The 14185-nt window shown below is 37.0% G+C and overlaps 1 protein-coding gene across 2 annotated transcripts; it reads right to left on the reverse strand.

Annotated features, from left to right (window-relative positions):
• Positions 1-424: 424 nt before the first annotated feature.
• Positions 425-5803, reverse strand: LOC117334751. Of its 2 annotated transcripts, none has more exons than XM_033894545.1 (3): positions 5689-5803; positions 2853-3565; positions 425-2283 (listed from the first exon to the last, which is right to left on the reverse strand). In XM_033894545.1, the coding sequence occupies exons 2-3, from the start codon at positions 3468-3470 to the stop codon at positions 1963-1965; spliced, it is 939 nt and encodes a 312-aa protein (XP_033750436.1). In that variant the 5' UTR covers positions 3471-3565; positions 5689-5803; the 3' UTR covers positions 425-1962. The 2 variants fall into 2 exon arrangements, with proteins under 2 accessions (XP_033750436.1, XP_033750437.1); XM_033894546.1 differs by lacking the exon at positions 5689-5803 and adding an exon at positions 4867-5674.
• Positions 5804-14185: the final 8382 nt, after the last annotated feature.

Below are 14185 nucleotides of genomic sequence, written 5' to 3' on the forward strand. Positions count from 1 at the left end.
ATTGAGATAACAAACTTCAACTCACAAAATCCAAGTAAATGTGTAGCTCCTGAAAGCATGAGGATTGACAGCTAAAATTGGTCCAAAACACTACAGTGCTTATAGTTTCAACAATACACCTGCAGTAGTTCTTGACAATTTGAGGCAACAATTTTCAAATGTGAAATGGTTGCTGCATAGTGGCAATCTTGAATATCTGATCACACTCATGATCAACATAAACGCATTTGAAAAAAAGACATTCATTAGAGCTTAGAAATATAGAAGTTTTAACAAAATAATGTTTACCTGATCAGAATGACAAAAAGCAATTTGAAAGCTCTGAACATCTGATAATGATGGATTGAAAATGTGTTGAGGTATAGTGCCACAAATATAAAGAAAACCTTTTTCGATTCATGCACCATAAAATGACAAACAAGAGTTAGATTAATATGAGCATTTAATTTCATACATCACATACATATTTCATGCTGGCAGGAAATATTTCAAACCTGAGAAAGATTAAAATAATTTGTATCAAATCATTGGTAATGAGGCATCATTGTAAACATATCTAGTCTGCAATGTTTATACAAAATCTGTGTTTTTTAAAAAGTAGCATGATCAAGTTGCACTCTCAGTAAACTGGTGTTGTCATCAGTTGACAGAAAATCTACCAGCAGCAGAAACATTTGCATCAAATGCAACAAAAAATACATACAGCTGCTACAGTACTGCATTAGTCAGTAAAATACCAATAGGTCAGTTTTATGCACATATATTAATACAAAGGACAATAACTCTGTAAGAAATTGTTGAATATATGGCTGCATACAAAGTTTCATCAAACTTGGTTGATATATACTCAAGTTTCTCATGTTTACAAGGTTTTGTTAATGGAAGGTCAGACATCGGACACTAGGTATGGCATAAGCTCACCTTGTTACTTCAGACCAGATGAGCTTAAAACAAATAAAAAGGTAAAGGGAATTAAACTGTAAAAGGCAAGGGACAAGTTTCAGAATGAGGTAGTCCCCTAATCTAAGTTTCCCTGTGTACAACGTTAACTTACCCATTTGTTTAATTATGACACTAACAAGAGAAAAAATGCTGCGACTCTTCAAAGAAAGGGGCATGATAGCAGATCTCTATATATTATGCAACACCAGGCTTCCCATGATGATATATATAATTATCATACTTTTTATACATGTATGTACATACTCGTGTTGAGGTGAAATAGTAATTAAATTACTTATTGTTCAAGTAGTCTAGGCGAGGAAACAAAAGGGCAATAACTATGCAAGTTTTTAGGAAATGCAGTTTATGGTTTACCCCCATCTAAAGGTATATATATATGTACAAAGTACACTAAATTAAGAATCAAACTGTCCAAATTATAGTATGAACAAGAAAGAAAAGAGTGGAAAGTCCAATATAGACAGCGAATTTCCATATGTGACACTCGATCCATCTTCCACAATCATACATAGTGTGACAAGTTAAATGAAATAGCAATGCAATTATGCCCTTGAAAAATATTGTTACACTGTAATACCATCTTTCTGTAAGCCAATACCATACCAAAATATCTTAATAGATTGTAAAAAAAAAATGAACTACTCGCAGTAATCATGTCATTATTTTGATCAGCACAATGATTTAATTAAGCTACAAAATTGCTTTAAAAAAACCAACAAATAACAGCTAGATATAAGATATTTCAAATTACCTAGGTTTTTTTTGAAGGACACGATTGAACCCATTTTGAAATTTGTAATTTTCCTAAAAAAATGTTTCGAAAAGCTGTTAAATTACATTACCCTCCCATATAGTTGAGGCAAAAAGTTTTAAATAATATAGTAGGCATGTACTCGCATATTGTCACACAATTATCTCCCTTTCTACAGGGAAAATCTACAGTAACAAATTGATTAATGCTTTATCAGACATGTTTCCTTGCTGCAGTTAAGACACACACTATTCATCAGCTTTATCTTTGGACATTCTCAATTTCTTCTTTTGTATATCACTGTCTATCACCTCGATAAGAGATTCACTGTAGCGTTTCAGCACGGCTGGGACCACATATGGAACACCCATTAGAAAACTGTATGTAAGCCAACAATTTGGATTTGCTGCCACACCATATTCTCCTTTTGGATTACGCCGTAACAAGTTCACAATGCGAATCTGACCTTCATTGGGAAACAAATTATTTTGGAATGGAATTGTTTGAAGCTTCCTGGCAGCTTCAAAGTCATACACTGGCTTGTTCAACTTCTTCCTCTCTCTTGCCTCCTGAAATTTTTATAGAAAAATCATAATTAATTAAAAAAAATATGCTTCTTTTACAATGACCTCATATTATATGGCAACATTTTAAAGTATTTTCATTCAAGTAAGTCAAGTGATACTGATGGTAGGATCAGGAGTGGTATATGTTCTGGTATTTGAAGTTGTTCAATGCTTAATACCAATCTATCATTTTATAATGTAGAGCGACATGAAATTTCATACCAGTAATTAAACTTGACCGCTTATCTCTTGTACGAGTTTGTGTCTCAATCGTCAATCTTAGAGTAGTGCCTTTAATAGGTACTTTCATGTTTCATGCATCAAAAGTATATATACATGTATGCTTTTGGTTTGTATTTATAAATTATAGCAAAAAAATAGATATATATACATACCTGGTTTTAGCTCCTACTCCTACTAAAGATATGATGGGAGTAGGGGCTAATATTTCTTTTTCTATTATATGAAAAATTACTGTCATCAACCTTTCTGTAATTTTTGTTTATATCAACAGAAAGCTGTCCCTGAACATAATAATGATAATAATATCCATACATGTATAATCTAATTACCTTAAGTGTATGGCAGAATGAACTAAGACATGAGGAGATATGCATCCAATATGAAGGCTGGTAATAGACACGTTTGAGGAGAACCTCTTTAGTTTTGGTGCACACTGCCATGAAATCACACCATGGTACTCCTGCCATGTACATCTGTCCCTGAATCTGTGCCATGTAATACCTTGGAATTCTTCCCCACTTTTCACCATAGCCAAACAAGTTATGTATTGGAGCTTTGAATTCACAAACACCAATGGTTTTGCCCATTTTGTTTGTCACAACTGCATCTGGTGTGGCACCTACCAATCCTTTCAACATGTCACTTTCCCGTGGAACCCAGAAGCCAGATTCTCGAATTTGGTGTGCTTCATTATTTCCCATTAACAACTGGTAAGCTTCAAATATAACAGCCTCTGTATCTATTCCATGCTTTTTATTAGCCATTTCTTCAGATTCCTCCTCGTCAGCTTGGACATCTTCTGACTCTGAGTTAACAAGATAACAGAGGAAATCAAATGGTCGTCCTCTGCCAACCCCTAAGGCTTCCCCAAATCGTGATGCTGTCAGAGCCACCTTTTTTCTCTCTTGAAACCATTCTTTGGATCTTTGTTTCACATCTATCTCCATTGTATGATAGAGAGGAATTTTACAATCTCCAAATTATTATTTTTTGACTGGTTCACATCTGGGATTCCTTCTGTGTACCTTTCACTTCATTAGATCTAGAAACAAAGATAAAAAGTCAGTGATTGCAAAGTAAATTAAATGTACTGTCTGAACTAAAAATCAATAGTACCACAACAACAAAGAATTTTCTATTAATTTTTTGGGGAAAATCACTGAAAAAAAGCAACATTTTATGAACTGAAACACCCTTCTGATCCATCAGAGTCACTGCCCTTTATCTCACTCGGTCAGTGGTATAGCAGTAGCTTGACAGTTGATGTGGGCAGAAAACATAAAACTTATTCTCTGAACAAATAGGAAAAAAATCTTCTAGGCACATTCCAGCAAAGCCCAACTCATCCATACATTAATGCTGAATTAGCCCTTTTTATGTATATTTCTAAAACTTGGTTTGTAGGTTCCCCTTTGTCCCTATTTAAATTCATTCCATATGGAGTCTGATGGGGGAAATGCACAGTCACAGGCAGCCATCTTTGATTTTGGTTGTTGAAAATTGTTATGATAAATAGATAATTTGAATTGGAGTTTTATATACAGCTGTATATCAAAGCAACATAGCCACGTTTCGAAGCGATTCACAAATTACTATCAGTGGCTATTGGGCCTTAAGCACCCAGCCAATGTCTTTCTCAACTCTCACCCATCCAACAGCTGACCAACCTCAACATTGCTTAACTTCGGTACAGACATGCCACTCAACCGCACAACCAAAAAAGCTAGCTATTGGACTATGCAGCTGAAATGACCATATCCATGAACCCTGGCATCCTCAGCAAACACAACTGTTGCCTCATGACCAGACCCCCTAGTCATGCACCAACAAGTCTCCAGGAACATAGTGCTGCCCATGCTGTCCAAAGGCACCATACAGGATACCAGGCCTGCTTGCTGCCACCAAATGTAACGTGCACCGGGGGGAACAATGAGAGGTCACCCATCCAAGAGCTGACCAAGCTCGACGTTGCTTAACTTCGGTACACAGACAGGACACTCAACCGCACAGCCACAAAAGCTAGCTATTGGACTATGTAGCTGAAATTCCCATATCAATGAACCATCACATTACAAGTGTGGCAGGTTTTGATTTTAAATAGTGTACATACTATATGGTCACCTTCTTGCTTTGGTCTTGGAGGGGGGATTTCTCTAGGCTAAGTCAGTAGAATGCATATGGCAGGTCATGGCCAGTAGCGGGGATTGCAGGTTCAATCCTACTCCAACAATGTTAGAGGTTTTACACGGCGAGATCTGCAAAATAATATCCGATAGAAAAAGAGCCGACCAGCGGCCTCTTATGTTATAGGAGTAGTTCAATCCCTAGAACGAATAATCATACCCTGCCTTCACTCCGTTCTGACGACGACAATCTGTCAGAAATCTTCCGTCCGTCGTTCAGAGCTACGTCATCGCAGCTATTCAATCCCTGGTAGAGGCACTCTACTCTTTCCTATTACTAAAAATTTGGTACCATTGACCAATCCAAGTGCAAGGTACTATAGGAGAATGATCAGTTTCGTTGGAGATAGAACCGACTTGATATGTGTTCGGGGGCGAACACATTTGAAAAGTTAGGAGTATATAGGGTGGCAGGTTTTCATTTTAAATGTGATACTACAAAATGATACAGTTGCCTTCTAGCTTCACTAAGCAAATTATCAATGGAAAGAAACAGTATTAGTTATTTTTATTTAGCACATTCCTTCAATTTACAATTTTTGTTTTCGTCACTGAATGACAGCCTTACGTACCAACCAATGTTTGTGTGGTAATGTGGAGTTACAGAAATTATAATAACTATACTTCAGAATGTTATATTGTAAGGGTTGTCCCCCTTGTTCTGATTTTACCTCTGAACTAAATTTATATTTAAATTAAATTAGTTACGTCGTAGGTACCAATAATGGCATGACGGGAGACGTTTCAAAATTGACCTCAGAAAATATGAAGTGTTCATAACATGGTATTGTGTAGGAACTAAGAAAATCTAGCTGACTGACACAAATAAACAGAAACCTGGTGTTTCTGCTATACTGTATGCGTGTGGAGATTTTCCCATCAGACCTTAAAACAAATCAGATGTTGACTTTTTTTTAGCTTTGAATAACTTTCTTCTATGTTTTAAATGTTTGCAATTAACCTGATGGCCATAGTTGTTTACCTCAACAAATTCGTTCTTTCTGGCAGAAATTACAATTGCCTTTTCTACCTCCGGAACTAGAGAGTCAAAAGGGGTCTGACGACTTAACAGGATCGGTCAGGATCAGGAGACAACAGAATCGGAATAGTACGGAATCTTGTATCACTATAGTGGTTGTGTATGGGAGGTCGGTCTTATATTCCGAATGCTCTTTAGCCGACAGTCCGAAGACTCGACAGTCCGAATATAGGTAAATATAGGGGGCGGGGGGGGGGGGGGGGGGGGGGGGGGCTTTTTGGCACAACGATTTTTTTTCTTTTGGTTTTTAATTTCCTTTTTTTTCCGTATACATAATGTAAATATGTTTAATATACTCCATGGGAAACCTTCATACCATACCTGTATATAACCACTCGACTACGTTACAATATTACATATTTTCGCACTCCCGGGCTTTAAGGCTTTCAGACTATAGGGCATTCGGAATATATAAGGCGGTCACCGTTTGTAAGCTGCATGAATGCCTTGGATAAAGTTTACATGGGTCGTAATTTAGAGTAAAAGGGCTGATGACTGACAACTTTTACTTTTTCGTGTTTTAGGGTACAAGTCAGTGTACATGCGCACGACATAATAAAAATTTGATTATATCGTGCAGAAACGGCTTTGATAAAAAAAAGATTTATAGAATAATAAATAGTTTCTGTGACATCCTTCTTGAAATTACATAATTATACAGATTTTCGATCTTGGGGTCTATATTAGAAAATGAAGTTAAATTCTGTCATAATTTTATCAGTTATGTTCTAATTCACCAGTTCAAACGAACATAAATTATTTATCAAATAAAACTCAACACACTGTGTTCAGAATACCGCTTACTGCAGCTGACGCTATTTACTGGGCACTCATTTTCATAAAAAAAAATCACGACGATGTCCATAATCACACGCGATACCGCCATAATAGTCCTTGCTCTTCGACCTCTTTACCACATCCTTGTCTGGCTTACAGACCTGTAACAAAGAAAACAAAACAAGAACAACTTCTCTTTCCAAGATATATTTGGTAGGCGGGGGATAGGGGGGGGGGGGGGGGGGTGGGGGTAAACTATAGCGTCTGTCGAGGTGCGCTGCAAAAGCTCGAATGACCCACGTACCTAGTACACCTGTAGAACTCACCTGTACCACAGGTAAAGCACGTGCATCGTTACCCAATACACTCAATGCCCCATAGTCACCCCACGGGTGCCCCTCACTGTAAACACAGTGCAAACGTAATTCAACTATAGACCGCATGCAGTGACTTGTGATCAGCTAGGGCTCCTGTCTAGCTGTGACCTTCTTTATGACAGGATCACTCGCCACCGCATCATCGGAGACATCACCCGATGATAAGTGTAGCGTGGGTCTCCGATGAAGCGAACACGCTTCGAGTGCTAACGTCATCAACGTAAGAACACACAAAACAAGAAATATCTTTAAAAAGATAAACGGCATAGTTTTAATGCTTATTGTTATAATGTAAAACTGCTGGTGAAATAAATTAACGAACTCATGCGTTTCAGCACGGATACCAAAATTATATCAGTTTGAATCATTTTTGATGATAATATGACTGCATTTGTATCAGGAATATGATTTTATGAATGTGTCTATGAAAAGATACAGCCACTTATTCAGCTTGCATTCAGTCTTAACTGTTTCGTTTTTAACTGCATATCTCTTTAAAGAGAAACGGATATTCAAGGCAGTAAGGAGTGAAAGGAGAACGAAACATTGGCATGGGAAGTGATGAACATTAGTATCAGCATCAAGCTTTGAAAAGTGCTTTGTGTATACTTCTGTTGTCGGCATCGGTGAAGATTAGCTCTTATCTAAATTGCTTGGGTGGATATATATATAGATATGTAACTCTCTCTCTCTCTCTCTCTCTCTCTCTCTCTCTCTCTCTCTCTCAATTTAAATATGTAAATATGTGTAAATATGCCATCTTGTTGTAATGAGTATGTATAATTATATCGGGAAAGGGCTTTATATAAGTTGTATAACTTGTGCCCAATCCCTTTGTAAAGTTCAGTTACAAATGTAGTGTTGATAAAAACAACAACATTGAATTCGTTGACTCCGGCATCATTCCCTAACCCGCGGTAGGCTGTAAACATAACATGTAGAGCGATGCTGGATTTTATTCTATCTCAAATGAATTTACTTGTATGTTAACATGTTTTACCTGTGGAAAGTAAGAAACTGACTATAATTGGTTTGCATTGGTCATGCAAAATCTTTCTTTCTTTGTTCTCCTAAAGGTGCGGAAACACTCCCACGGCCACAGGGGCTTGGCACGATTTTCCAAACACGGCTACGTCATGTACATATATGTAATTATATATGATGCATATAATGAAAGCTCCATTTTTGTTTATTTCATACGGGTTAAAATTTAATACACAATTTATATTACGATTGAAATCTATATAAATTTGATATGGCTCATTCCGTATACTAGTAGATTCTAGTTGATTCTTTCGAAACCGCACATTTGTGCGGATAGTGACGCACGATGTGCATGCTGTACATTGTGGACACGATGGTGCGTCCTTTTACACTGGATCGTATTTCATGACGACTTTATTGGAGGGATTTGTTGGTGAATAAGACAGAAATCACAACACGACACCATCATTTTTGCTTCCTGGCGCGAAACTGTTTTTCTTTTATTCCGGAAAACACCAAGACAAACTAATTTTTGGAACCATCCGGAAATAAGACATTTAATGGTAACCTAAAAAAATATATTTTACATAATTTTCATAATAGTAGCTACATATTAAATTAAAGTCACACGGAAAATTTCACATCGCCCAGGGCGACACTCATCAACAGTTGTATAGAAATATTACCATCGTGTTTACATCGACAAATAATTTAATTTAAAATCAGGTACAGGTGAAACCACAATGCGACGCCCGAGACATCACTTGACGTCACACGAGGCTCTCGCCGACACCCACGTGACGTAATCACGAGCGATATTAATTATGTACAATTACATTACATATGATTTTCCCTATTTATATTGTACAAATCCTGGAAGGAGACGCATTATGTCTGAATAAAATGCATAAAACTAAATGTATACAAACGAGTCTTACACCTATACTAGAAAAAAATAATTATATTTTCGAATTTTCTACTTGCTAAAAGACATTAAGTGATATCGGTTTCCCCATTATTTTGCCATCTCTGTGTCCACTTTGATCACTACCTTCACTTTATGAAATCAGAATAATTGTTTTATGGGTGACATATCTGCGATAGCATAAACATATATCGCACCACCTAATTCACGTCGTACAAATCCGTCTGCATGAACACTCCACCATTTAAGCTTGTTCATTTGGATCTAGCTCAGACAAAAATGCACGAAGACATGCAATCATCAAGGATTTTGTCGATTTTGATTCAAAATGAGCAGTTGCCAGTATCACAATGTCGGATGTTATTAATCAAAACATAAAATGTATCACCACGTCTAATAAGGTAAAATGATTCATGTACGTTTTTATGTATTGTATAAAAATATTAATGTACAATCTGGATCGATAACATAGAATGTTGGGATTATAGAATGTGGGGATTACATAGAATGTGGGGATTACATAGAATGTGGGGATTATATACAATGTGGGGATTATATACAATGTGGGGGTTATATACAATGTGGGGATTACATAGAATGTGGGGATTACATAGAATGTGGGGATTATATACAATGTGGGGATTATATACAATGTGGGGATTATATACAATGTGGGGATTACATACAATGTGGGGATTACATAGAATGTGGGGATTACATAGAATATGGGAATTACATAGAATGTGGGGATTATATACAATGTGGGGATTACATACAATGTGGGGATTACATAGAATGTGGGGATTATATACAATGTGGGGATTACATAGAATGTGGGGATTATATACAATGTGGGGGTTATATACAATGTGGGGATTACATAGAATGTGGGGATTACATAGAATGTGGGGATTATATACAATGTGGGGATTATATACAATGTGGGGATTATATACAATGTGGGGATTACATACAATGTGGGGATTACATAGAATGTGGGGTTACATAGAATATGGGAATTACATAGAATGTGAGGATTACATAGAATGTGAAGATTACATAGAATGTGGGAATTACCTACAATGTGGGGATTAAATAGAATGTGGGGATTACCTACAATGTGGGGATTACATAGAATGTGGGGATTACATAGAAAGTGGGGATTACATAGAAAGTGGGGATTACATAGAATGTGGGGGTTACATAGAATGTGGGAATTACATAGATAATAGAATTGTGACATTACATAGAATGTGGGAATTACCTTACAATGTGGGATTAAATAGAATGTGGGGATTACCTTACAATGTTGGATTACATAGAATGTGGCGGATTATATAGCAATGGGGGATTACATAGAACTGTGGGGATTACATAGACTGGTGGGGATTACATAGAATGTGGGGCAATTACATAGTGAATGTGCGGGATTAATATTTAACCATGTTGGGGATTACATAGAATGTGGGATTACCTCGAATGTGGGGGATTACATAGAATGTGGGGATTAATACGAATGTGGGCTTACAATAGAATGTGGGGAATTATCTAGAATTTGTGGGGAGTTACATACAGAATCGCCTGGGGGTTACAATAGAATGTGGGGATTAACATAGAATGTGGGGATTACATAGAATGTGAGGATTACCATAGTAATGTGGGGGTTGGTACATAGAATGTGGAATTACATAGATGTGGGATTACATAGAATGTGGGAATTACATAGAATGTGAGGATTACATAGAATGTGGGGATTACATAGAATGTGGGGATTACATAGAATGTGGGGATTACATAGAATGTGGGATTACATAGAATGTGGGGATTACATAGAATGTGGGGATTACATAGAATGTGGGAATTACATAGAATGTGGGGATTACATACAATGTGGGGATTACATAGAATGTGGGGATTACATAGAATGTGGGGATTACATAGAATGTGGGGATTACATAGAATGTGGGGTTTACATACAATGTGGGGATTACATACAATGTGGGGATTACATAGAATGTGGGGATTACATAGAATGTGGGGATTACATAGAATGTGGGGATTACATAGAATGTGGGGATTACATAGAATGTGGGGATTACATAGAATGTGGGGATTACATAGAATGTGGGATTACATAGAATGTGAGGATTACATAGAATGTGGGATTACATAGAATGTGGGGATTACATAGAATGTGGGGATTACATAGAATGTGGGGATTACATACAATGTGGGGATTAAATAGAATGTGGGGATTATAGAATGTGGGGATTGCATAGAATGTGGGGATTACATAGAATGTGGGGAATTACATAGAATGTGGGGATTATAGAATGTGGGGATTACATAGAATGTGGGGATTACATAGAATGTGGGGATTATATAGAATGTGGGGATTACATAGAATGTGGGGATTATAAACAATGTGGGGATTACATACAATGTGGGGATTACATAGAATGTGGGGATTACATACAATGTGGGGATTACATAGAATGTGGGGATTACATACAATGTGGGGATTACATAGAATGTGGGGATTACATAGAATGTGGGGATTACATAGAATGTGGGGGTTACATAGAATGTGGGGATTAAATAGAATGTGAGGATTACATAGAATGTGGGGATTACATAGAATGTGGGGGTTACATAGAATGTGGAGATTACATAGAATGTGGGGGTTACATAGAATGTGGGGATTACATAGAATGTGAGGATTACATAGAATGGGGGGATTACATAGAATGTGGGGATTACATACAATGTGGGGATTACATAGAATGTGGGGATTATAGAATGTGGGGTTTACATACAATGTGGGGATTATATAGAATGTGGGGATTACATAGAATGTGAGGATTACATAGAATGTGGGAATTACATAGAATGTGGGAATTACATAGAATGTGGGGATTATAGAATGTGGGGATTACATAGAATGTGGGGATTACCTACAATGTGGGGATTACATAGAATGTGGGGATTATAGAATGTGGGGTTTACATACAATGTGGGGATTACATACAATGTGGGGATTACATAGAATGAGGGGATTACATAGAATGTGGGGATTATATAGAATGTGGGAATTACATAGAATGTGAGGATTACATACAATGTGGGGATTACATAGAATGTGGGGATTATATACAATGTGGGGATTATATAGAATGTGGGGATTACATAGAATGTGGGGATTACCTACAATGTGGGGATTACATAGAATGTGGGGATTATATACAATGTGGGGATTACATGGAATGTGGGGATTATAGAATGTGGGGTTTACATACAATGTGGGGATTACATACAATGTGGGGATTACATAGAATGTGGGGATTACATAGAATGTGGGGATTATAGAATGTGGGGTTTACATACAATGTGGGGATTACATACAATGTGGGGATTACATAGAATGTGGGGATTACCTACAATGTGGGGATTACATAGAATGTGGGGATTATAGAATGTGGGGTTTACATACAATGTGGGGATTACATACAATGTGGGGATTACATAGAATGTGGGGATTACCTACAATGTGGGGATTACATAGAATGTGGGGTTTACATACAATGTGGGGATTACATACAATGTGGGGATTACATACAATGTGGGGATTACCTACAATGTGGGGATTACATAGAATGGGGGGATTATAGAATGTGGGGATTACATAGAATGTGGGGATTACATAGAATGTGGGGATTACATAGAATGTGGGGATTACATACAATGTGAGGATTACATACAATGTGGGGATACATAGAATGTGGGGATTATATACAATGTGGGGATACATAGAATGTGGGGATTATATACAATGTGGGGATTACATAGAATGTGGGGATTACATAGAATGTGGGGATTACATACAATGTGGGGATTATATAGAATGTGGGAATTACATAGAATGTGGGGATTACATAGAATGTGAGGATTACATAAAATGTGGGGATTAAATAGAATGTGGGGATTACATAGAATGTGGGGATTATATAGAATGTGGGGATTAAATAGAATGTGGGGATTACATACAATGTGGGGATTACATAGAATGTGGGGATTACATAGAATGTGGGGATTACATAGAATGTGAGGATTACATACAATGTGGGGATTATATAGAATGTGAGGATTACATACAATGTGGGGATTACATACAATGTGGGGATTATATACAATGTGGGGTTTACATACAATGTGGGGTTTATATAGAATGTGGGGTTTACACACAATGTGGGGATTATATACAATGTGGGGATTACATAGAATGTGGGGATTATAGAATGTGGTGTTTACATACAATGTGGGGATTACATAGAATGTGGGGTTTACATACAATGTGGGGTTTACATACAATGTGGGGATTACATACAATGTGGGGATTATATAACACGTGTACCACATTACGGTCTCTCAAGCTGTGCGGTCTTATATTGTACCGTTATATGTCCCGTCATGTGGGGGAGTACATATGTAATTTACAACGATGTAACGGCATTATACTAAATTATACATGTACAGGTAAGGCCGATTTACAGAAGTAATTTTGGGTATAAACCGTTCTGGGCCCAGTTGTTCAAAATGTGATTAGGCTCATAACATTTTAACAACATTTTTCAAATCATGATATAATAATTTCTGGTAGAACTAACTTGACAAAACTTTAAGAAATTCTGTAATTCTATATTCTCTTCCAACTGGCATAATTTAAAGATGATATCCTCACAGGTTTTGCAACAAATGAGAAATCAAATTTGCACTAATTAAGTGCATGATTAAGCTAATCACCTATTAAACAACTGTGCCCTGGACACAAAATCGGTAATGGGAAAGGTTTTTTTATCACTATAACAAAGAAGGGCCGATTCCGTAGATCGCCATTTCGATCGGTGTCAAGAGGTAATCGGTTTTCGGAAGTTGCGCCGTACAAAGAAACACAGTAGACGGAGTGGGCCTGTGTTGATCACCTGCTTTTGTTAAGAATTAGCAAAGTTTACTTATTTGACAAAATATGTAGTAGTCCATTCTATCATTCTACTGGCCATATATATCATGACCCAGGCTCTTTTGGGTATTGTAACATAATCGTCTGTTGTCCAGAATGTAGGCTAATATTCATTTGAACAATCTCCGTTGTCCTTTATCCGTGCATACGGGTACAACTGACCAGATTTTATAACACAGGGCCTCTCAGGTTATGGCAATTGTTTTGTGTTTGAAGCATTCAACACATTTCACTCCTGTGACATTGAAAGAATGTCAATGTCATTTATTTAAACACACTTTGTATTACTTTAATTTATCATGCAATAAGTCCCATATCATGCCTCTGGACCTCTCGGTTAGTGAGGAGCCGTTTCAGATT

The sequence above is a fragment of the Pecten maximus genome, chromosome 9 (assembly GCF_902652985.1).
Source record: "Pecten maximus chromosome 9, xPecMax1.1, whole genome shotgun sequence".
In the NCBI taxonomy this organism is placed as follows: domain Eukaryota; kingdom Metazoa; phylum Mollusca; class Bivalvia; order Pectinida; family Pectinidae; genus Pecten; species Pecten maximus.